The following is a 26,490-nucleotide window of genomic DNA, read 5'->3' as shown; positions in this document are numbered from 1 at the left end:
AGTTTCATCTCCTCAGGAGAAGCTTCCAAGTATCCACAGAGCTAGCTCTCCGGCCAATTCCTCTTGCACTTGCAGTTCAGAACACACAATTACAACTCAGTTGTTTTTCTTGTGCTAAGTCCGTGAAGGAAGGGACCCTGACTTAAATCACTTTTGTACATCGTCACCTAACGCCAATGCTAAGCAGGTCGTGTGAAACACATCTGAACCCCCAAGTATTGTAAAGATAACGACCACACAACAGGGCAAAACACAAAGTTTACTGCCACGCCCGGACCAATAACAAAGCATCTTACCAATAAAATGCCGTGATGACGCTGTCAACCATTCCCTTCACGAATCATTCTTCAAGTCTGGATCCAAAACTACGTCGAAACTGAAATCCCCTGAAGTAAAACAGCCGCCAAAATGACAGCGAAGAGTAAGTCCGGAGGAACCCCTGGCGCTCCCAAATTCCCTCTCGCTCCACCACAGGTGGGTTCACGACGGACGCAAACGGGCCCAGTAAGGAGACCTCCGCTCCCGCAGGCGCCAGCCGAGCCCGACACTTCACGCCGTGAGGGACATTTCCGCTTACTCGGCCAGCCAGCTCCGCGACCCTCGCTCCTGCGGAGTCTGCTTCAGCCCACGGAGGGAAAGGGCAAGGGACAGTGTGTCCCAACTCGCCCCTCTCCACCTGAGCCCTCAGGGGCGAACGCCAGCTCCAAAATCCCGCCGTTGAGAAGCAGCAACTACGCGTTCAGCCGCCTCCTCAGTTTAAAATCGTTTCCCGACTCGCTCTGCGGCAGGACGCTGGACGCCTCCATGGCGCCGATTCCAAGTCAGTGAAGCAACTGTGGTTGCCATTTTAACTGAGGGCACGGGAGCGCTCTAACCATTATCATCTACTTTCCTAATCGCGGGGTGTTAATCTTCCGCGCTTTTCTACCGGTGCTAAGCGGTCCTTCAAATTTCCGCCCGTAGTAAAGATGGCGGCATTCCCTGTGTTCTGACTGGTTGACTCCCTCCACCGTAATCTTGGTTGTTCGTGGGGTGGGTTAAGGAGTGCTTGGCTCCCAGCGGCGATCTGTGGGTGGTTTCGGGCCCTAGAAACATTTTGGATTTGCTTGCATTCCTCCTTCTGAAGACCCGAGGTCGGCCACCAGGTTTGGGAGATTTGAAACGCGGGGCTGGTTTTCCTCCCTGTTTTCCGGTTCTGCCCGCAGGAACCTTCGGGGAAGCGTGGAAGGATGGGAAGGGCGTGCGCCTGCTGACCGGCCCCGTGCTGCCTCTGCGTGGCCGCGGTGTCCCACCTTGGCTGCTGTATGGAATCGTACGCTTGTCACTTCAGGCCGAAGCTTTGTTTGTTAATAGAAGTGAAACGGATGCGTTGAGAGGGGACAAAGATTTTAAAAGGTCTTTCCCCTACCCAACTTCCCCAAAGACCCCAAAGAGAGATTACAGATTTATCTAGTTTGCCGACACGAGCTCTTGAATGTTCAGCGGACAAGGGCTTAAATATAAGAGAGTGGGAACTCCTAACATTTTAAGGGGTTTGTATTTCCAAAACTGACTTTTGACCGCCATCCAACACCTGCAGCGTGAGATTCCTGAGCGTCTCGCCATCCTGCGGCTCTAACATGTTCTGTTGGTTAAGTCGGCTGTACAGGGGTTTATCCAGACCCACTAGAAGGACCACACAGCTGATCTGGGGTTCTTTCTCCCGAAGTCTGGTACTGAGTTCACAGAGGAGAATTCCAGGTGAATGTAGTGAAGAGGTTTGTCCTCTGAACAGCCCAGCCCTTCCTCCTTTTCTCTGCAGCAAGAGTGCTTATTCCATTTTTCCCCTAGTCTCGACTGGATAGCTTTATGGGTAGAAGCACATCATTCACCCTCTTCATTTCTTATAATGTAGTTTTCTCCCTGGAATTTAAAAAGAGCAGAAAAGTAACCACATGAATAGGCTATTCATTAAGCTCATGCTGTGAATAAGAAGCCTAAAAAATTCTTTCATACTTGAGAATACTTTAAATAGGGTTTTCAAATGTACAAGTGACTATTTCACTCTAGATTCATACTAAAACCAGTTACTGCATCATCAAATTTATGAAATTCCCAAGATCCTATTTCATTTGGGGAAGAAATGTGCACTATTACGAAGAGTGCGTTTTAGGTTAATGCAGATGCTGGGTGATCAAAAATATTTATATTCTTAACACAAGGCAAAAATTTACATTAAGACAGCTATTCACATGGCTTTTGACACATTTGCAGGTAAATTTAATAGTGAGTGATTACATTCTTCAACTTTATAAATTTCATCCATTGACATGAAAAAAGATGGTATGATTTGAGAGTCTATTCTCAAACAATGTGCAAATGATATGTTTTTTAATCTTACTTTTTTTCGTTTCTTTAAGAACTCAGTAGCTTTGTTGCCCGGACCAACACGTGTGGAGAGTTGCGTCCTTCTCACTTAGGCCAAGAGGTCACCTTGTGTGGATGGATTCAGTACCGAAGGTAGATAGAGGCAGGTGGTTTAAGTATGCACGATGGTGGTTTTCCTAAGGCAATTTCAAACTGCTATTAATTTTTAACGAGTCAGAAGAATAAAAGCTTTGCAACTCCTGTAGGAGTCTCAGAAGTCATTGAATTTTCAGTTTTGTTTTTGTCTTCAAAGACTCAAATAGTGTCACTCTCAGTAAGTACCAGTAACATCTGTTGAAGGGTATAATAAGTGTGATCCACCAAGGGACAGAAATGTCCCTAGGTTTACTAAGATTGAAGAGTTCCTAGGACCAGTAATTGGGTAAGCTGGTAAGCTTCCATAGCATAAAAAAGCATAGTTTTTGCTAAATTTAGGTAGAGAAAAAGCCTAAAAACATGAACAATGATTCCTTAATGTTAGAGGACATATTATTGTTGTTGTTCATCTCTATATTCCAGAACATACTTGAATGGAACATTAATTCACAATGGAGAGATCCAAAATACATAGATTGAGTGATTTTCCTAAAGAATATGTCCCAAATGGGTGGATATTTGACCCATACATTTGGTGACTTTTATCTCCTGAAGGAAAATCTGAGGAGGCTTTCTGTACCTCTTCATGGTACTAAGAACTGTATGAGAAATGTTGGTTGAATGCTAAAATATTGGGATTTGGGGGACCTTTTGATGGCTTATAGAGGTATTAAGTTAGTACTGGACCTCTTTTAGAAAATTTTAGATTACATCTTATTTTTAGGAAAATAAAAGATTTTATATTGCCATATTTTAAAAAATGACGAATCAGATGTCTCTAATATGCTAAAATATTACCTTTGGATTTTAATATATGGAAAGTTTCCAATTTTAATTCAAATTTCTTATAAAGACTTAAGCCTAAGTTTTAAAATCTGCCTTTTCATTAATAAGCCATCTGGATAGCATTAGTAAGCTGTACGTATAGCTACTAAAAGTTGAAATTGTAAACGCAAAAGTTTTTTCATTAATAAGCTACAAGATAATTACACAAATATAACTATGAATGCGTATTATTTATTATAAAAAAGCAACATGTGAAATTGCATGGGTTTTTTATTTGTTTAATTTGTTTTGCCTGCTTAAATTTTGGTCTCAAAGATTTTATCCTAATATGTTCACTTTCTTCATTAATCAGGCAAAACATCTTCCTGGTCCTAAGAGATTTCCATGGGCTTGTTCAAGTTATCATTCCTCAGGATGAGGTAATAGAAGGTTCCTCCTGTTATCTCCAAGCCTCTTTGATGCTGTGGTTAGAATAAATGAAGCATGTTGGATAAGTATGTTTAAGGTTTCAAATTAAGAAGTTTACTGTTAATGAAAATTAAAACTACCATAAGCCACATTAAGACAAATGACAAACTGCGAAAAAATATGTGCAATTCATGTCACAGACAAAGGGCTAATTTCTCTAATATCCTAAAGGCTACTACAAATCAATTAAAATTTTTTTTTAAAAATACCAGTGACCCACTAGAATGATGAGTGCAGATTATGAACATAAAATTTATAGAAAAAATATATAAGTGGCTATTTTTCTATATGTCTGTAGACATATGAAAATATGCCCAACTTCACTCATAGGCAGAGAAATATGAACTAAAGCTACACAGAATTGTTATTTTTTATGCACTGGATTGACAACACACTGTGTTTGGGGAAACAAGTGCTCATACATTCCTGGAGGGAGTATAACTTGGCACTAGCTCTATGGATGGCAATTTGGCAATATCAAAATTATAAATGCGTATCCTTTGAACCATTCATTCCACTTGTAGTCAATGATCTTAAAGCTATCCTACATGTAGACTTACATAGATGCAAAATGACACAAATACAAGGTTATTCACTGCTGAAATATTTTTAATCGAAAGAACAATCTAGGGCTTCCCCGGTGGCGCAATGGTTGAGAATCCGCCTGCCGATGCAGGGGACACGGGTTCGATCCCTGGTCCGGGAAGATCCCACATGCCGCGGAGCAACTAAGCTTGTGTGCCACAACTATTGAGCCTGTGCTCTAGAGCCCGTGAGCCACAACTACTGAGCCCACGTGCTGCAACTACTGAAGCCTGCTCGCCTAGAGCCCGTGCTCCACAATGAGAGAAGCCACTGCAATGAGAAGCCCGCACATTGCAACGAAGAGTAGCCCCCGCTCGCCGCAACTAGAGAAAGCCCGCGTGCAGCAACAAAGACCCAACACAGCCAAAAATAAATAAATAAATAAAATTTAAAAAGAAAAGAAAGAACAATCTAGATGTTCCCCAATAAAAGACTGGTGTAAAAAATAATGTACATCCTTACAGCTATGGAAAAGACTAAAGAAGCTTATTATGTACTAATAGGGAAAAAATCCAAGGTATATTGTTAGATATAAAAACGGGACACAGAAGAGCATGTAGAGTGATATTATCTGTACTATAAAGGGCATGTGTATGTGTGTGTATGTTATGAACTGTCCCTGGAAGTACACATAACATTGGGTATCTCTGGGGAGGGGAATTAAGGAGTTGGAGAGAGACTTTTCACTGTAGATCTGTTTATACCCTTTGAATTTGAGCCATGTGAAGGTACTACCTGCTCAAAAAATAATTACCATTAAATTTAGATAAAATTAAGAGCTCTCATCATGCTTGCTGAACATCATTGGTTTCTATTTTGGTAATATTTACAAATGTTTGTACACCTGAGAAAAATAAGATTTACTCAGCTTTTAATGTTTGAAGTAAGTAAAGAGCCATGGGTTATCTTTCAGGGATCAGGATGCAGAGATGAGCATAGCTAACCCAGGAGAACTCCTTCACTTTGGACTCCATTATTGCTCTTGGATTTAACTGCCTCTAAGGCTAACCCTGGAGACAGTTGCCTTTAAAGTATGTGGGAATTGTTTGCATTAATCATTCTTCTCCTTATTTTCCTTTAAGGAAAAAAATTTTTAATTCTTAACTAATAGTTTTACTTGCTGTATTATACGGAGTCAAAATGGGGATGCAGTTTACCAAATTCTTTAATAAAGTCATTAAGAGAAGCCCCAGTATTTATTGCAATTAAGCTATGAGTATTAACATTTTTCTAAGCCATAATCTACAGTTGCTGCAGAGTCCTTTAAGTTCATTTATTTGTTGGAACTATTTCCCCCTCTTATTCTGTAGTCGGCTGCTTCTGTGAAGAAGATTTTATGTGAAGCCCCCATGGAATCTGTGGTGCAAGTGTCCGGGACAGTAATTTCCCGACCTCCAGGACAAGAGAATCCAGTTAGTAATTTAGAAACTGTCTATTTAAATTTTACCTGTGTACATGTGCACTGTCTGTCAACACATTCAGGCAACAGCGACTGAGTATCTATTAGATACCCAGCACTAAAGCTCTGCAGGTTCTACAAATGAACCTACAGATTTTAAAATCTTCACTGCAAACATAAACACCTATGTAAATATGCGTGTTAAGTCATTTGGTAATGAGCTCATCAGCCACAGATATACATAAGAATGTCAAAGTCCTACACAGACATTTATGTTTTAAACTATACACTATAAGCACCCCGTGTTTTACATATGTAAATAAATGCTTGTGTTTTATAAATATTCATTGTGTACATGTCCTGATGAGTGATTTTTAAAATAGGTCTTTTCTCTCTCTCTTTAAGAAAATGCCAACAGGTGAGATTGAAATCAAAGTTAAAACAGCTAAACTTCTGAATTCCTGCAAGAAGCTGCCCTTTGAAATTAAGGACTTTGTGAAGGTGCCATCCTCTGTTACTAATAAAATAGAGTATCTAGAAAATGTTGATAACCAGTAAAGTGTTTTCAGAGTTTTTTAAAGAAAAAGTTTAACTTCTACAAAATTAAGCATGTTATAGCTATATCATGAATTATTCTGTTAGTTTTACAATTTCCTGGTGAACTGTTCTTAAATATCAACAGTTCTTTAAGCTGTTGCAGCTCCTGAACACCTAGAATGTTTTTTCAGACAGCTGGAAACAAGGTTGTCTTTAAGACTTAGGTGTTATTTTGTTCCATTTTTTTTGTTGCTATGGTTTTACATTTTGAGAGGAAATTTATGTTTACCTTAGAAATGGCCACATGGCATGGGAGATCCTGTATATATTAAGTTTAAGCCTCTAACAGTGATAAAATGTTCATAAGGCATATAAATATGATTACTGTAATTTAGGATGTTCTTTGAGGAAGCTAGACAGCACTGGATATGTAAGCCCAGCTAATTTTCAGCTTTGTCAGAATTGTCTACAGTTGTAGAGTTATATATACCTAATTTATAAACTAATCTATAAAGGATTTTTTTTAATTGCATGGCCACTTAGTCTTACAGTTGAGTTCCCAGTACTTAATATTTTAATTAGAAAAAGCAGTATAATTACAGAGTTGACCTTGTTGTGAGGAAAAAAAGGAAATATGCAGTTTTCCACTGGCTCTAAGCTTTTAGAAAGAGAAATGACAGGTAGTTCTTCTATTTCTATTTCTAGTATCAAAGAAATAAACTGTTCCAGGGAAAAGGACTTTTTAAAAAAGGTTGTCAGCACAGGAGGGATGCAGAGAATTCCAGCCTTGAAAATAAGCAGACCTTATCACTGTGTTCCTACTAGTACAGCTGTAGAGATTCGTCTGCTGTTCGCTTGCATTTCTTAAACTTGTCGTCCCATCCAGGTCATAAAGTTGTGGCTGTTTTTGGCCCTGGTATATATTTTCTAATGATCTTTGAAATCTTTACTTTTTTTTTTTCAGGATAAAACTCCAGGCTTAAAATTGAATGGGTAGGGAGTTCCCTGGTGGCCTAGTGGCCTAATGGTTAGGATTCCGGGCTTTCATGGCCATGGCCCAGGTTCAGTCCCTGGTCGGGGAACTGAGACCCTGCAAGCCACGTGGTCAAAAAGAAAAAAGGCAGAAAAAAAAGAATGAATAAATGTTTAGTAAGGTAGGCAAATTTCAGTCAGTGAAGTGTGGTTCACTGAAAATGTAAAATCTATGCTAGTAACAAGCCTAGAGGTCATAGGAATTAAGGATGGTGGTGTGTGTGCACAAATGGTGGAAGCTAAAGGTAGAGCTAAAGTTCTTGAAAATTCACAATCTGTATCTAAAGTTAATATCTTTTTAATATTTGAAAAATATTTAAACAAAAATCTTTAAATTTGTTTAGAAAACAGAGGCTCTTCGTTTGCGGTATCGCTACTTAGATTTGCGTGGTGTCCAAATGCAGTATAACCTGCGACTGAGGTCCCAGATGGTCATGAAAATGCGGGAATATCTCTGTAATCTACACGGTAAGGGAAGAAACAGTAATTTCCATGTGTTTTATCCTAGAACATAATTTAGTAACATAAAAACATAATTTAGTTCCCTACTGGGTCATAAATACAGCCTTTTAGAGGTGATAGTGCCTGTTAATGTTGTCTAAGTATTTACCATCACTGTTGAAGGTGGACAAGCCCTTTGGTTGTTATCTGTAAATTGTCTTAATTCTTTATCATGCTTGTACATCATTTGCTGGGAGCTCAGAAATGTCATGTGAATGAAACTAGACTCTTCAGTCAGTCCTAGGTTTTTTTCTACTATATTTGTGTTATTTTTGCTACACTAGCAGAACACAAGGAAAACCATAACAGTTCAGTACATAAGAATCTATCAAACAGAATTATTTCATTACAAAATTACCAACTTTATGAACAGAATAGGATTTTATGAAAATCTTCAGCTTCTCTCTTGGGTTTGTAGAAACCAGAATCAATATGCTTCGTAGCTTATTTCAGTCAAAATTCCTAATTAAAGGGTAGCCTCAGATTTGTTGGACTGTATTGTAGACATCATATTTGGTAAATTCCCATCTATTAAATTCTGATATTTCTCTCTTTTTAGGGTTTGTGGATATAGAAACACCAACATTATTTAAAAGGACTCCAGGGGTATGTATATTCCTTAAATCAGCCTACTGAAAATGTCCTGTTAGTTATGAAACTGGACCACTTTGCTTTTATATTCCCTTAGTTCTATTTCTTTTATTTATTTTACTGCCTTAGGATGTTCACACTAACTAGGTATTTTAAGAGTTGAGCAAATTATATGGGTCAGTACTTTTAGTCAGAATCCTTTAATCCTACATCATTTTCTTTCCATTGAGGTTTATAGCTACAAATCAATAATGAATTGGTTCATTAAAAATAAATCCATCGTTCATTAAGAACTGACATTTTCTGTCATGAAGAACCTAGGGGTAAGACAGGAATAAAGACACAGACCTACTAGAGAATGGACTTGAGGATATGGTGAGGGGGAAGGGTAAGCTGTGACAAAGTGAGACAGGACATATATACACTACCAAACGTAAAATAGATAGCTAGTGGGAAGCAGCCGCATAGCACAGGGAGATCAGCTCGGTGCTTTGTGACCACCTACAGGGGTGGGATAGGGAGGGCGGGAGGGAGGGAGACGCAAGAGGGAAGAGATGTGGGAACATATGTATATATATAACTGATTCACTTTGTTATAAAGCAGAAACTAACACACCATTGTAAAGCAATTATACTCCAATAAATATGTAAAAAAAACAAACAAAAAAAAGAACTGACATTTTCAAACACTGATATTTATACAGTCTATGGACTTATAAAATTATAGTTTAAATTTAGAATAGCAGTTAGGAATTACTTGAATAGGAATTGATGCACAAAATCCTTTTTAGCTAGTAACAGAATTGGGCATTCATTTCAACAAGCGTACATTTAATACTTTGTATACAAATATTTAAAGCCTACTATGTGCAAGCCTTTTGGGGACTAAAGGATGAGCAAGAAATGATCTGTCATTGTGGGAACTTTGCTCTTTTGTTGATTTCATTGATGAACTGAAGTATTGACTTCTACCAGTTCTTGAATTTGCTTTTTAAGAATATCTCTGCTCTCCCTCTCTCTCATTCAAAGGGTGCAAAAGAGTTTGTAGTACCATCCAGGGAACCTGGAAAGTTTTATTCTCTCCCTCAGAGTCCTCAGCAGTTTAAGCAGCTTCTGATGATTGGTGGTTTAGACAGGTGAGCTTTCTTTATGATAGTACTGGTCAGAAAAGGAAAAGAGGGGGAAGAAAGGGGAAAAGGAAACACAAAATTGTCTAATCTCTTAAAAGAAGGTTTGAAAATATATGAGAGTTTGGAAAATACTTGTAAAATACCCTAAAAATGTGTAGTCATTATGTAAAGATTTATTGGGTGACCATCGTGTACAAAGCTCTATGCTAGTAGATGGGGTAGGGGGTTAAAAAAGAATAGGTTTTGCTCTCAAGGAGCTAATGAATCTAGTAAGACAAAATAGTATATTAAAATCAACTGTGATGTAAATCGAAAATAAGTATGTTGAGCATTGCAAATTAGTTGTATTAAGAGGTTTGAAATTATATTATTTTGGGAAATATCATTAAAAACTTTGGGAACTAGGCCTTCTGGGACAGAGCTGCATTTCAGCAGATGAAGATGAGAGTTGGAATGGCATAGCACAGGAAAGCTCAAGTGTATTCATGGAGCAGTGAGTATTTCAATTTGGCTGAAGCAAAAGAGTGTATATAAAGAAGCATGGACTGCCTTGCATGTCAGTCTAATATATGAATATCCAAAGGTGCCATTGTATATTTGTAAGACAATATATTGAGCAGTTAATTTCTCATGGGTCAACTATGTATCTGATTAGATTAGAGCATCATAAAGAATTTTAAAATTTCTTATGACCTTTTAGTATCATTATTATTTTATACCCTGCATTGCCAGGAACTTTTGGGGAAAGTGTGTGTGTGTTTCTAGAATCCTGACTCAATTAACACTATTTTCCAATTGTAGATATTTTCAGGTTGCCCGATGTTATCGAGATGAAGGATCAAGACCAGACAGACAGCCCGAATTTACTCAGGTACTAAGTTATATTCACTCATCTCTTACTGATTCAGCCTTGCTACAGCCAAGAATGTCAAAACCAGGACAGGAATTATATATACTTCTCATTACTTTTTTTTTTTTTTTTTTTTTTGCGGTATGTGGGCCTCTCACTGTTGTGGCCTCTCCTGTTGTGGAGCACAGGCTCTGGATGCGCAGGCTCAGCGGCCATGGCTCACGGGCCCAGCCGCTTCGCAGCATGTGGGATCCTCCCAGACCGGGGCATGAACCCGTGTCCCCTGCATCGGCAGGCGGACCCTCAACCACTGCGCCACCAGGGAAGCCCCCATTACATTTTATCTGTCAGATATTTAATTAAACTAACCTGCAGTTGAGGCATTAGTTATTTAATTTTTGACCCATTTATAAAGAATATGGTCATAAACCAAGGAATGACAGATTCCTACAGTGTTTTAATGGTCATGATATGACAAAGTTCTTTAAAAAAATCTCTTGTGCACTAAAACAGACAATTCTGTATGTTGATATTTAATCTATTTATCTGGTCAACGTCATCAAAGCTATTAGGATTTAGTTTCTGTATGATATCATATTAATTAGTATGGCACAGAAATCAGTAACCAGCACAAAAACCATAAGATTTGGAGTTGGACAGACCTAAGATCAAATGTAATGTAAACATACTCAGGCAAGTCACTTAGCCTCTCTGAGCCTTAAGCCATGAGATAGTTGTGGGAACTAACAGTTTGATGTATGTAAAGCATTAGATGTACAGTAATGTTTAACCTGCTTCCCCATGTATTAAGAACAGAATCCAATGGTAATTTGAAACAAGAGAAATATATAAATATGTATGTATATACTAATATTGTGGCTCTTCAAGTTAGTTTCCATATGTTGCTTTGGTTTCAGATTGACATAGAGATGTCCTTTGTAGAACAGACTGGCATCCAGAGTCTAATTGAGGGTTTGCTCCAGTATTCATGGCCCAGTGACAAAGATCCTGTGGTGGTTCCTTTTCCTTCTGTGACTTTTGCTGAGGCGTTGGCCAGCTATGGAACTGATAAACCTGACATTCGCTTTGGGATGAAGGTACTTTTCTTCACTTTTCCAAGACTCTGACCCCAAATAGTCCTATAGTCTTTTGAACCACTTTGATGTTTACAACCAGTTACACACACTGTTATATCATATTTTTTGTTGTTACCCAGCTACAGCAGGAGAGAATAATAGCATGTTAGCCTTACAGTACCTTTTCTCTACCTACTGTGTTCCCAGATTCATTTCCAAGAGCAAGGTTCTTGCTATAACGTTTTTATTACTGACAAGTTATTAGTTACATGGATATGAATGGTAACTTGAAAGGAAAAAAAAAAACTGTTCTTTCCTCTTGAATTTTTCTTAAGCTAAAATGGCACTTGGAAGACAAATGATTAAGAGTTACTTATTCTTTTTCCCTGGTCTATAAAGAGCTCAAACATATGGAAACGTTTATTCACATTGTTAAGATCTACACATATTTAACTAAGGGTAACAGTAGAACTTACACACAGCAGTTTTCCTTAGCAGGCCTCTGTTGCTCTTAGAAAGCAATAGCCCTTCATCACTGTAATGCTGGTGACATTTCTATATCTCAGTTCTCAGTGCAGATTCCTTAGGAACTGAGTTCTGCTCGGTCCATGAATAGGCAGTGCTCAATTCTCAGAATGAAAAAAACAGCACACAAAAAAGTTCTGCCTATTTACAGCAGCCAGCTTGACTACTCCTTGTTTCTTCTTTTGTAATATGAAATGGTGGTTCTTAAGTCAGACTGCTTAAGTTAAATTCTGGCTCTGCCACTTACTAGCTGTGTTATCTTGGGCAAGTCATTTCTTTCTCTGTGCCTTGGTTTTCTCATCTATTAAATGGGGATAATAAGAGGGCCTACCTCATACTCTTGTTGTGCAGATGAAATGAATTATTACTAATGAATAATTAGTACATTAACACTTGTCATGGTGCCCAGCCCATGGTAAACACTCTATGAATGTGCTCTATAAACATTAACAAGACGTACTTTCCTCTTTAAAATATTGTTTGTAAAAGGTTTTGAGGGACTTCCCTGGTGGCACAGTGCTTGGGAATCCACCTGCCAATGCAGGGGACACGGGTTCGATCCCTTGTCTGGGAAGATCCCACATGCCATGGAGCAACTAAGCCTGTGCACCACAGCTACTGAGCCTGCACTCAAGAGCACGCGAGCCACAACTACTGAGCCAGTGCTCTAGAGCCCGCAAGCCACAACAAGAGAAGCCACCGCAGTGAGAAGCCCATGCACCAGAATGGAGAGTAGCCCCTGCTCGCCACAACTAGAGAAAGCCCGCGTGCAGCGATGAAGAGCCAAATGCGGCCATAAATAAATAAATAAATAAATAAATTTTTTTTTTTTAAAAAGGTTTTGAGATAAACATTACTTCACGTTTAATTACCTTTTCCTGTTATCCATTTTCCAGATTGTAGATATCAGTGATATGTTCAGAAACACAGAGGTTGGATTTCTTCAAGATGTGCTTAGTAAACCCCAAGGAACCATCAAAGCCATATGTATCCCTGAAGGAGAAGTAAGTGGAGCACAATTCTATATTTTCTCTAAAATGTATATTTGGGAATTAAATATGTTCAACATTGGTACATTTAAACTTTAGAAAGAAAAATTCTCTTTAAATAAAAATGCATTTTTTCATATAAAGTCTAATAGTGTCTCAAACTATAAGTAGAAAATGATAAAACTTTATGAATATGAGTTTACACTCTCGAGATCTAGAGCTTTTATTTTTCCTTTTAAATAATGCTGTAAAGTTCTCCTGTACTTCATTTGGGTTTATTTCCACCAGTGATGAGTATAAAATAGTATTCCTGTTCTGTCTCCAGCCTCAGTTTGTCCAACAGCTCCCAGCCCCATATCAGCTCCAGCATAGCCCTTGCGTGTTGGTTCTTGGTCTTCTGACGCTCTGGGGTCTATTGCATTAATAATGGGAAGAGAAAGGAGGTGGAGCTATGAAAAGCAAAAGGAAGGGAATGAGGGTAGGAGAGAGAAAGAATGGTTGGGTTGGGTTGGGTAAGCATGGACTCTTAAGTAATGGGGCATGTCTATTTTCTGTAGTTAGTACACCTGCTTTGAAAATAATTTAAGAAGAGTTCTAAAAGTATTTTGAATAAGATTACTATTTTGAAAGGCTATTCAGTTGGATACATAAGCATATTAGTATATTTAAAATGGGGATAAGAATTGAGTCTCATTACTTTTTTTTTCACTTCATATGTTCAGTGGAAAGTAATTTGGTGTCTGTATTCTAGTCCAGACATATTGAATGTGTTTGGGTAAGCTCGGTATAACATATATTGCTTGTTATTATTATTTACCCTAATTGGAGTATGTCCAATTCTTTCCCAAGTAGATTATAAGGACTGCAGGGTCATGAACCATGTTTTCACCTTTTTTATATCTCCCATACCTAATTAAGTGCTCCATGATTAGTGATGATGATAGCCATAATGTCTCACTTAGAAACACATTGAGATAATTTAGAAAAGTAAGATATAAAGAATTTTAAGAGACTTGAAATAATCAAATTCTGAATCCTCTTATTGATTTTACTGATCCTTCACAATTCAGTTGCAAAGATTCATTTTGAACATATTATAGATACACAGTCTTCTGTGGAATACATTCACAGCTATTTCCAATAAGACCTGCATAATTAGAAAAAAAGACACCCTATAACGAGGCTTAAAATTTTGTCATTTGACAACAAAAATTAAATCTTTATTGAATGTTATTATTGTGATGGAAAAACACAAAATATATTTGTTTCCCATTTCATTTCATAAACATGTTTGTGAAGCTAAGTGTCATATTGATGAGTTTACTTTGATTTTCTTTCATCAGAAATACTTAAAAAGGAAAGACATTGAATCCATTAGAAAATTTGCAGCTGACCATTTTAATCAGGTAAGGAGCAGGTTTTTTCCTTTCTTTTAGGGATTCTATATTTTTAACTGTTAATTGCTTGAGCTCTTATGCTATCATTAGTTTTGAGGGGCTTGTTATTTCAGATCATTCTACTTTTCTTCTTTTTATTTTTAAAGTTAATCTTACCCCTGGGTATAACTCCAAAACTTCAACTTAGTTGAATTCACCATTAATCAGAGTGTGAAAGTGCAACCATAGCCTTTTAAAATAAACAGTGGTACTTTAATGCAGTTGGGAAAATTAAATAGAACCCCATGTGCCCAAGGTTTAAATGAAAGCATGGCAGATATGAAAGAAAGCCAGTATTCATTGTTCTTCCCATACCCTTTTTAGAATTATGAATATACCTTTCCTCTGACAGATACACTTTGTGTTCTTGGCTTGGTGAACAGCAGCACTAAAATACAGAGGAGGCGCAGGGAATGGGCATTCTTACACTGTCACTGGAAGTATAAATTACCTCAGCCATTTTGCAATCACTAACTTTAAAAATAGTCATATTTTAAAATATGACTCCTTGAGTCAATAATTTTCTATACTTTAAAGAAAGGATCTTAGATATGAGGACACTTATGTACAGTATCATTTACAGGAATACAATGAAACCATATGGGAGTGATTAAATAAATTAAGGTAGAATTAAAGGAATAAATATTAAAGTTCCTTTTAAAAATTTTGTCTCTTAACTAAAAGTTTGTAACGTAGGAAAAATATTCAGGTTATAATGATTTGTAGGAAAAGGAGAATACAGAACTATATATTCACTGATCATAACCATGTATAAACACTGTATTTGTGGATTGAAAATGGACTACTCAGACAGTCTTTTCAGCAAGTGGTGTTGGGAAAGCTGGACAGCCACATGTAAATCAATGAAGTTAGAACACACCCTCACACCATACACAAAAATAATCTCAAAATGGCTTAAAGATTTAAAATATAAGACATGACACCATATAACTCCTAGAAGAGAACATAGGCAAAACATTCTCTGACATAAATCGTAGTAATACTTTGTTAGATCAGTCTCGCAAGGCAAAAGAAATAAAAGTAAAAATAAACAAATGGGACCTAATCAAACTTATAAGCTTTTGCACAGCAAAGGAAACCACAAACAAGACAAGAAGACAACCTACGGACTGGGAGAAAATATTTGCAAATGTGACCAACAAGGGCTTTATTTCCAAAATTACAAACAGCACATACAACTCAATATCAAAAAGCCAAACAACCCAGTCAAAAAATGGGCAGAAGACCTAAATAGACATTTCTCCAAGGAAGACACACAGATGGCCAATAGGCACATGAAAAGATGCTCAACATCGTTAATTATTAGAGAGATGCAAACCAAAACTACAATGCCATCATCAAAAAGTCTACAAATGATAAATGCTGGAGAGGGTGTGGAGAAAAGGGAACCCTCCTACACTGTTGGTGGGAATGTAAATTGATGCAGCCACTATGGAGAACAGTATGGAGGTTCCTTAAAAAACTAAAAATAAAGTTACCATATGATCCAGCAATCACACTCCTCGTATATATCCAGAAAAGAGCAAACCTCTAGTTTGAAAAGATACATGCACCGCAGTGTTCATAGCACTATTTACAATAACCAAGATATGGAAGCAACCTAAGTATCCATCAATAGATGAATGGATAAAGATGTGGGGTGTGTGTGTGTGTACACACACACAATGGAATATTACTCAGCCATAAAAGAACAACAAAATAATGCCATTTGCAGCAACATGGGTGGAGATAGAGATTATCATACTAAGTGAAGTAAGTCAGAGAAAGACAAATATATCACTTATATGTGGAATCTAATAAACAATACAAATGAACTTATTTACCAAACAACAGACTCACAGACATAGAAAACAAACATGGTTACCAAGGGGAAGTGGGGAAGGGATAAATTAGGAGTTTGGCATTAATAAATGCACACTACCATATATAAAATAGATAGGCAACAGTGATTTACTGTATAGCCAAGGGGACTATAGTCAGTATCTTGTAATAACCTATAACAGAAAAGAATCAAAAAATAAATATATATGAATAACCGAATCACTTTGCTGTACACCTGAAACTAACACAATATTGTAAATCAACTATACTTCAATTTTTTTTAAAAAAAGAGAGGAAAAAAAAAAGAAAATGGACTACCCACCTCTACTACCACACATCACTAGTCTCATACATCAAGTTCAAAGGGATTTTTCAAGAAAACAGAAAGGATAATGGTTTCCAAAATGGGTCAAGGCAAAATAAGAAAAGCCAGCGGTATAAAAAGCTTTTCATAAAGTTAAATGAATTTAAAGGACTATACTTCTCATTTTTTGCTATAGAAATGTGTTTTCTTTTATGAAATGATGGTAATAGTAGGTATTTGGGGTTAGTTTTATGCCTTTGATAAAATTGAAAATTGTCAACCCTATATCTCCCAATTTTCTTTGTTTTTATTTTACTAGTGTTTGAAACCTGTATTTAGGAACCACAGGAACATGAAATAAGCCTGAGAGTTAACTTTGGCGGCCTTTAGTTGATGGGACTATCATTACATTTTCTTCTTCTTCTCTTTCTTCTCTTTTCTTTTTTACTTTCCTAATTTCCTGAATTTTTATATTTTTAAAATGTATTAATATGTTTTAACTTGATTTGGCTTGAATTGTTTTTAATGTTTATTTTTAGCAATATGCTGCATATACATGGTTTAAAAAAAAATTGTAAAGAAGGATTAATAGTTCAATACAATAAGTGTTTACCTAGCTCACTCTATTCCAATCCCATACCAGAGTACCTCTGGTTTTATCAGAATGCCTTTTTTTTTTTAATTTTTGGCCGTGTTGGGTCTTTGTTGCTGCACACAGGCTTTCTCTAGTTGCGGCAAGTGGGGGCTACTCTTCTTTGCGGTCCGCGGGCTTCTCATTGCAGTGGCTTTTCTTGTTGTGGAGCATGGGCTCTAGGCCTGCGGGCCTCAGTAGTTGTGGCTCGTGGGTTCAGTAGTTGTGGCTCACGGGCTCTAGAGCACAGGCTCAGTAGTTGTGGCTCGTAGGCTCTAGAGCACAGGCTCAGTAGTTGTGGCGCACGGGCTTAGTTGCTCTGAGGCATGTGGGATCTTCCTGGACCAGGGCTCAAACCCGTGTCCCCTGCACGAGCAGGCAGATTCTTAACCACTGTGCCACCAGGGAAGCCCCTACTTATCCATTTTAAACCTTTCATTGTGCCTCCTGCAATGAGAGGTAAGGCTCACATACACAGACCTTACCTAGTTACTCTGTACCTCTTCACAGCTGTCTTTCTGGACATTTTCTTCATTCCTCTTCTGAGTTGAAGCTACTCTTTTCCTGGATCCCAGATCTTCCTCTTTCTTACTCGTGCTGGATTATATCCTCAAGTAACTTCCTAAGACAGCATATGAAAGAGAAACTTTCTGAATCCTTATATGTCTAAAAATGTCTTTGTGTTCAAAACCTCACACTTGATTAATAATTTGGCTTGGTATAAAATTTTGAATTGGTAGTCATATCCCTTTAGAACAGTGCTGTCCGGTAGACCTTCTGCAATGATGGAACTGTTTCATATCTGCATTGTCCACTATGGTAGCCACCAGCCAGTGTGGCTATTGAATGCTTGATATGTGGCAAATGTATACCTGAGGAACTGAATTTTTTATTTTATTTCATTTTACTTTAAATTTAAATAGCTGCATGTGACAATGAGCCTTAGATCATTGGAGGCATTGCTTTATTTTTTTATACCTACTGTTACTAATAAGAAATCTGATGTTTGTATGAATTTACTCTTTTATAGTAAACCTAATTTTTTTTTCCCTTTGGAAGCTTTCAGCCTCCTGATTCCTGATGCTCTGAAATTTCAGTCTGTATAACTTTGAGTCATTTTTCATTCAGTGTGTTGCGCACTTGAAGGGTCCTTTGAATATGAAGGCTCATGTCTTTCATCTGTGCAAAATTTGTCTTTTTTATTCTTTCTGGGAGATTTCTTCAACTCTTCTGTTGAATTTTTTTTTAAGCAATCATATTTTTATTTCCCACTAGCTCTTTCTTACTGCTTTTCATTGCATTTTATTCTGGTCTTATTGATAAAATACCTTTTTTAATATCTTTGAGGATTCAAGTTTTTTGGTCCCTAAATTATCTCTTTTCTCTAGGGTCATTTTTTTTCTGTTTATCTGGGTCTTTTTTTTCTTTTTTTTTTTAATGCTGTAGCTTCTTCAATGTGTGGTGATGTGATTGTTAATTGTACATATGTAAGAATATGAGCCATTTAAAAAGCTGTTTAAAGGGGCTTTTGTAAATGGTTAGGTTTAGAAATGGTTAGGTTTTGTAAATGGTTTTGTAAATGGTTAGGTTTTGTAAATGATTAGGTTTAGTTTTGGGTGAGCAACAAGACAGTTGGCTATCACCCCAGGGCTCTTCTTAAGAGCCCTGCACCTCTAGGATTTTGCAGGGTAAGATCAGTTCCTTCCTGTGCTGAAGCTGCTCCATTGTTCTCTAGGCCAGAGCTTCCTGCATCTTGCTTCTTTGGTCATTCCTATTCCATTCACCTGCAACCTGCCAAAAATTTTCTGAAATCTCTTCGCTCTGATATCCCTTCCCACTCTTCATTCCTTTTTTTTTTTTTTTTCATTTTGGTGAGATTAATTTTTAGATTCCTTTAGTATCGTTTTGAAGGGCTTCAGGGAGGGAATAGAGATAATCTCATATAGGTTCATTTTCTTTTGGAAACAAGAAATCTTTGTACTCCAGGAAAAATAAATCAACCCCGCTTTTTGAAAAATGTATAAGTCTTTTTCTTTGTCACAGGAAGTCTTACCTATATTCTTGAAAACCAATAACTGGAATTCTCCAGTTGCTAAGTTCATAATGGAGGAGCAAGGCTTGGGACTAATCAGACTGTTGGAGACCCAAGAGGAGGATGTGGTCCTGCTAACTGCCGGAGAGCATAAGAAAGCAGTAAGCAACATTACCTCCTGGCATCTGTGCTGTTGATGCTGAATGATGCCTCTCTTCTCCTGTGTGTGTAGTACATATTTGAAATTGACTGTTAATTTCATAAATTGGAGCTGCTCTGCATGAGTTTTTATGTCTTTTGGCACTGTAATAAAAGGCACTGTATAAAAACTAGAGTTTTTTTCATCAGCTAACAGCCTACATTGGCATTGCTCACAGTGATTAGATCTGGGTCTAGGAAAGCCACTTAGGTAGAGAGCTATTGGTATTCATTTTACAACTGTGAAAAAATATTTTCATTTTTGAAGCTTTACAGATTAAGAAAAGTTGGTTGTCCCAAACTTTTGTACATAATGCATTCCCGAAAATGTGGAGGGACAGATCAGACTGCTGGAGGGCTGCTGGGCTGGCAGACACCCCTGGCCCTACTTGGTTGAGGGAGTACCCTTTTTCCTCAGGAGCAGCAGCTGGGAGGTGGTGCAGGCTGCCACGCACCGGCTAAATCACCATTCTTCAGGAGACGTATGGAAAAATGGATTTAACTTTAGAGATCATTATAAAATATACAAAGTGTGGTATAAAACTCAAACATGAATATTGAAAATATACTGTAAAGATCAAACATGATAAAAATTCATCCTTGGGAATTCCCTGGCAGTCCAGTGGTTAGGACTCGGCACTTTCACTGCCAGGGCCCGGGTTCAGTTCCTGGTTGGGGAACTAAGATCCCGCAAGCCATGGGGCACAGCCAAAAATAAATAAATAAATAAAAATTCATCCGTACACTATAGTATAATATGATCTCCTTATAGTGTCTGATTAGTACTTTATCAAGTTCATTCTTCTAATTTATATTTGCACTGTGCTTATTTATCATTATATCTTCCAAAGGAAAAGTTTCAGAGTTCAGCTACAAAGCTAAATATAATCCACTGTCCTTACCTTTCCCTGCAGTAGTAGAGTGAGGAAAGCTATGTAATTACAACTTTTCTTGATATTACAGCCTTCTTTTTTTCTTTTGGCCATGCCACACAGCTTGTGGGATTTTAGTTCCCCGACCAGGGATCGAACCTGGGTCCTCAGAAGTGAAGCGTGGAGTCCTAACCAATGGACTGCCAGGGAATTCCCTACAGTCTTTTTTTTTTTAATTAATTCATTTATCAACATTAGTTTGTTTTTTGGGGGTTTTTTTGTGGTACGTGGGCCTCTCACTGTTGTGGCCTCTCCCGTTGCGGAGCACAGGCTCCGGACGCGCAGGCTCAGCGGCCATGGCTTACGGGCCCAGCTGCTCCACGCATGTGGGATCTTCCCGGACCGGGGCACGAACGCGTGTCCCCTGCATCGGCAGGCGGACTCTCAACCACTGTGCCACCAGGGAAGCCCTCAACATTAGTTTTTAATACCAGCCATGAGCCAGTACTGTTAAGTTTGCTGGGGGATGCACCAGTTACTTACAAATTTTATTGTCAATGCATTTCTTAAAAAAGAATTTGGGATTTTGTATTAAAAATCCTGCTGCAAATTCATTTGGCTATTAAACTTTCCCCTGGCATGAACTAAAACTGCTCCTGTTCTCTTCCCAGAAAGGCATCACTCTAATTCCTATTGGGACTTCCTTGAGAGAATGCTAGAAAGCAGATTTATGAGGAATAACATTAGCATTCTGAATATGTCACAGTGAAGGTGCCCTTTGTGGATATCTAAGTGTCAGATAGAAGAGACTACAGAGTGACACCCTGTGCATGTCTCCAGGCATGTCTCCTGTTCTAATTGCCCTTTCTCAGGGATGCCCTGCCTGTCATCGTTAGCACTTATCACAGTTAGCATTCTCTGTTTGCCCACAACTGTTTCAAGTACTTGGTGTATATTAACTAACTTAATCCTCATGCCAACCCTATTGAGAGAAGTATTGATACTGTTACCATTTTAAAAGATAAGAAAACTGAGGCACAGAGGTTGAGAATTTGTTCACACTCACATAGCTAGGAGGTAGAGGAGAGGAGCCAGGTTTCTAACCCACAAAGTCCAGTTCCAGAAGTCACATTCTTAATGTAACCTCTAATCCATACTGTTTGTCTAATAACAGCCAACACTATTGAACATTAAGTGTGTTCCAGGCTCCCATCAGTTCCTCACCACAACCTTTCAGGAACAATAAGGAAATAATAATCATAATAGCTGGTTCGTATTATAGAGCTTATCTGACTTGATCTTCACAACAGTCTTTGGAGTAGATATTTCTTTCTCCATTTTACTATGGAAAAAGGTACAGAGAAGTTAGTCAGTAGCCAAAGTGATATATAGACCCAGGTTAATCAAGCTCTGATACCTGTGTTCTCAGTCACTGTGTTGGCAGATACTCACCAAGTTGGCTGAGTCTGACGATTCTCAACCATGTCGCAGTCAGATCATCCTCAGATCTTTCTCTCCTGAGAGGCTAAGAGCATCTCATCTGTAAATTGGCTAATCCTTTCTCAGAGAAAGGCCTGGCTTTAGAATCCATGTTGTGTCATTTTCTGCCTACTCTGTCACAGCAGTTAGCTCAACGTTTGTATCTTCTGTTTGCAGTGCTCTTTGTTGGGAAAATTACGACTGGAGTGTGCTGACCTTCTAGAAGCAAGAGGAGTGGTGCTTCGTGACCCAGCTCTGTTCTCTTTCCTTTGGGTTGTGGATTTCCCCCTCTTCTTTCCCAAGGAGGAAAATCCCAAAGAGCTGGAGACAGCCCATCACCCATTTACTGCTCCCCACCCCAGCGACATCCACCTCCTTTACACTGAGCCCCAAAAGGTAACGTATCTATACTTCCAAATTAAAAGGAAATATGGAAACAAGGCAAAGAACTTCAGGTTTCATAGTCTGACCCAGTTCTGGAAGCCCCAGAAGAAATTGCTGAGTTTGAGCCATTGTCTCTAAGTAGCTACAGGGTCTTCAACGTACAGAACAGAAAACCAGAGATTTTCTCTAACATAAAGGCTCTTTGAATCTTCTAGGTCCGTAGCCAACACTATGACTTGGTTTTAAACGGCAGTGAGATAGGAGGTGGTTCTATCCGAATTCATGATGCAGAGCTACAGCATTACATCCTGGCAACAGTACTAAAGGTAACATCATCTTCTAACTTGGCCTTTTTAAAAAACTGTAATATTTGTCCGTTTTGTTAAAATTTGTTATGAATGGAGGATTCACTAGATATAAAATAGTATCAGCTTATTTCTCTACCTTTAGACTTTGAAAAATAAATAATAATATGTATTTTTTAGTGACTACTATATGCCAGGCACTAGGTACCTTATACACATGTACACATTTAATCCTCACAGTTACTTTTTTTTTTTTTTTTTGGCTGCATTGGGTCTTTGTTGCTGCGCGTGGGCTTTCTCTAGTTGTGGTGAGCAGGGGCTACTTTTCGCTGCAGTGCACGGACTTCTCATTGCGGTGGCTTCTCTTGTTGCAGAGCATGGGCTCTAGGCACATGGGCTTCAGTAGTTGTGGCACGTGGGCTCAGTAGTTGTGGCTCATGGGCTCTAGAGCACAGGCTCAGTAGTTGTGGCGCACAGGCTTAGTTGCTCCACAGCATGTGGGATCTTCCCAGACCAGGGCTCAAACCCATGTCCCCTGCATTGGCAGGTGGATTCTTAACCACTGCGCCACCAGGGAAGTCCCTCACAGTTACTTTTTAAATTAAGACCTTTATTCTACTCATTTTAAAGATAAGAAACTGAGGCAGATGAATTAATTTGCCCAAAGTCACACAGCACAGAAGCAAGCAGAGGCAGGATTCGAATCCAGGCAGGTTGGTTCTTGAACCCAAGCTCCTAAACTCCTAACCACTGCACTGCTCAAAAAAGGATGTAGTCTGAAATGACTGAAGATGTTGATAATGCTAGAGAAAGAGAGAAAGGTTTGAAAGGATTTTATGTCACTTAGTATTTGAGGTGGGGGTAGATTTTAATGACAGAGAGTGGGTTAATCAGAATTTTCAAAAGAAGAGTCGCTATAGATGCAAGCCTAAGAATCTGCAGTTTGTTGATGACTCTTTAAGAGGCTAGGATAGATTTTAGGAAGGCAAATGTCCAAGAGTCTGATCCTAAAAGATCATTTTGTGGGACTAACTACCAGGGGTGAGGTGGGATAGAGGACCTTTATTTCTTTTTTTTAAAATAAATTTATTTATTTTATTTATTTATTTTTGGCTGCGTTGGGTCTTCGTTGCTGTGCACGGGCTTCTCATTGCGGTGGCTTCTCTTGTTGCGGAGCACGACTCTAGGCGCACAGGCTTCAGTAGTTGTGGCTCATGGGCTCAGTAGTTGTGGCTCACGGGCTCAGTATCTGTGACTCGCAGGCTCTAGAGCGCAGGCTCAGTAGTTGTGGCGCACGGGCTTAGTTGCTCCTCGGCATGTGGGATCTTCCCGGACCAGGGCTCAAACCCATGTCCCCTGCATTGGCAGGCGGATTCTTAACCACTGCGCCACCAGGTAAGTCCCGGGAACTTTATTTCTAAGAATAGGATTGGAGAACTCAACACCAAACTCCCCCTTTAGCTTTAAAAACACTGCAAACTCCCTTAACTTTTCTCCTCTTAAGCCAAAGCCCCTAATGTTTCCCAGCGTATTTTTTTCATTCCTTTCAAGCTTCTCAAAATGTCAGTGAGAATACATTGCTTCCACTTCTTCCCTACCAACCAGTGTTTCTCAGCCCTTCTGCACATTAGAACAGAATCACCTGGAAAGCATTAAAAACAAACAAACAAAAAAACACTCACTGCTCCTTACCAGACCAATTAAATAAAAAGCTCTAGACGTGAGGCTTCGGCATTTGTTCCTTAAAAGTTTGCCACTTGATTGTGATCTGTAGACTGGTTAGGGAACCATTCAGACAGATTTTCAACATTTCTACAGGCATTGCCTCACAAAAGTAACTTGCATGGCCACCAAATCCAGTGGGCTGTTGTTGGCCCACAAGCCATCCTACCTTCTGGCAGCATCTGCAGTGTTGCCCTTCTAATAACATTCTCTCCTCTTGGTCCCTCTGACAGATCCTGACAGATCCGGTTCCTTCTTTCATCCTACCTTTCTGAGGCCACATCTCCATGTCCTTAATTGGTCTTACCCTGCCTGCATTACCAGCATAATAATAGCTGCATTTACTGAGCCCCAGGCATTTCCCTGCATGTTGTAGTATCGGTGACTTGTCATATTCCCTTGCTAAACTGTAAACCTCTTAAGGTACTTTTTTAACTCAACTTTTATTTTCCCTTTAGCAACTTCTTGTATTGTGTGGCACCTAGTGGACCCTCAGTGTGTATTTAAATTGAATTATCTTTTGAATTTCAGGAAGACGTGAAATTGCTCTCCCACCTGCTCCAGGCTTTAGATTATGGGGCGCCCCCTCATGGAGGAATTGCCATAGGTAAACAATCTGTCCTTTTACAAGCTAAATTTAATTCTGTAGCTCTAAGTGTCAAATTTGGATGCTCAGCTTATGGGGAAGAGGGTGGGGTTAGGGGGAATGGAGGAGTAAAAGGGTAGGGGGTGAGCTCAAGGGTTCTAAAGAATTTAATTTGGTGTTTTTCATTTTGATGACTTTTTTTTTGGCCGCACCATGTGGCTTGTAGGATCTTAGTTCCCCAACCAGCGATTGAACCCGGGCCCTCAGCAGTGAAAGCACCAAGTCCTAACCACTGGACCACCAGGGAATTCCCTGATGATATACTTTAAAAATATATTTAACCATTTATAAAGATAAAACTTAACTGATAGGGCTTCCCTGGTGGCGCAGTGGTAGCGAGTCTGCCTGCCGATGCAGGGGACACGGGTTCGTGCCCCGGTCCGGGAAGATCCCACATGCCGCGGAGCTGCTGGGCCCGTGAGCCATGGCCGCTGAGCCTGCACGTCCGGAGCCTGTGCTCCGCAACGGGAGAGACCACAACAGTGAGAGGCCCGCGTACCGCAAAAAAAAAAAAAAAACTTAACTGATAATTTGCATTTGAAAGATTTTTTAATAGAATGAAACTACAGAGTCTTAAGTCAATATTGCTCAAATTCCTGGAGGCTCACAGACAAATTCATAAGAGTGTGAAAAGTACTGCTCCACAGTATTCAGCTTGTGTGAAAGTAGGAATATGCCAGTGCCTTTCTTTTTTTTTTTTAATTAACTTTTATTGGAGTATAGTTGCTTTACAATGTTGTGTTTGTTTCTGCTATACAGCAAAGTGAATCAGCTATGTATATACATATATCTCCTCTTTTTTGGATTTCCTTTCTGTTTAGATTACCACAGAGTACTGAGTAGAGTTCCCTGTCCTGTACAGTAGGTTCTTATATGTGTAAACTAGAAAAATGATACAGATGAACTTATTTGCAAGGCAGAAATAGAGACACAGACGTACAGAACAAACATTTGGATACCAAGGGGGGAAGGGGAGGGCGGGATGAATTGGGAGACTGGGATTGACATATATACACTACTATGTATAAAATAGATAACTAATGAGAGCCAGTGCCTTTCTGATGGCCTTGGTTGCTCACACTGCTTGTGAGCAAAGAAGAGTGAGAAGTTCTAGGTTGTAGGCTCTCAACAATAGGGACTTCCTTCTGTGTTTTTGGAGTCCCCTGCACAGCACCTAATTTTGTTCAACCTTCAGTAAGCCCTTGCTCAGGACTCATTAATTGCTGTGACTATTAATCCCAGTAGCGTGTGAATATTAGTCCTGAGCACTTTTCTGGAATGAGATAAAAGAAACCTCTCAAACAAACAAAAGTTCTCTAAAAAGGCAGGGAACTATGCTTAGCTGCAACTTATTAAAGGTTCTTACTTAAAAGTTTTCTACAACCTTTATAGAAAAATTAAGTCACCCCCAACCTTAGGTTACATTCTCATCTATTAACTTTGTATTTTACAGGGTTAGACAGACTGATGTGCCTTGTCACTGGAGCGCCAAGCATCAGAGATGTCATAGCCTTCCCCAAATCTTTCCAGGGGCACGACCTTATGAGCAATGCCCCAGATTCTATCCCGCCTGAGGAACTGAAGCCCTATCATATCCAGGTCTCCTGGCCAACAGACTCAGAAACAGAAAAGAGTTCATTGAATCATCCATGCCATCCAGAAAGCTGA

At 38.9% G+C, this 26,490-nt stretch overlaps 1 protein-coding gene across 1 annotated transcript; it reads left to right on the top strand.

The window, feature by feature from the left end:
* Positions 1 to 1,619: 1,619 nt before the first annotated feature.
* DARS2 (aspartyl-tRNA synthetase 2, mitochondrial) lies at positions 1,620 to 26,490 on the top strand (the record flags this gene model as incomplete). Its single annotated transcript, XM_079696579.1, has 17 exons — positions 1,620 to 1,740; positions 2,400 to 2,499; positions 3,641 to 3,707; positions 5,652 to 5,753; positions 6,146 to 6,241; positions 7,654 to 7,777; positions 8,370 to 8,416; positions 9,431 to 9,537; positions 10,333 to 10,402; positions 11,299 to 11,478; positions 12,879 to 12,986; positions 14,315 to 14,377; positions 19,228 to 19,377; positions 21,943 to 22,161; positions 22,365 to 22,475; positions 24,708 to 24,783; positions 26,276 to 26,490. The coding sequence occupies 17 exons, from the start codon at positions 1,620 to 1,622 to the stop codon at positions 26,488 to 26,490; spliced, it is 1,956 nt and encodes a 651-aa protein (XP_079552705.1).

The sequence above is a fragment of the Hyperoodon ampullatus genome, assembly GCF_949752795.1.
Source record: "Hyperoodon ampullatus genome assembly, chromosome: 2".
NCBI lineage: Eukaryota > Metazoa > Chordata > Mammalia > Artiodactyla > Ziphiidae > Hyperoodon > Hyperoodon ampullatus.
This window is presented reverse-complemented; position numbering and strand designations above follow the sequence as displayed.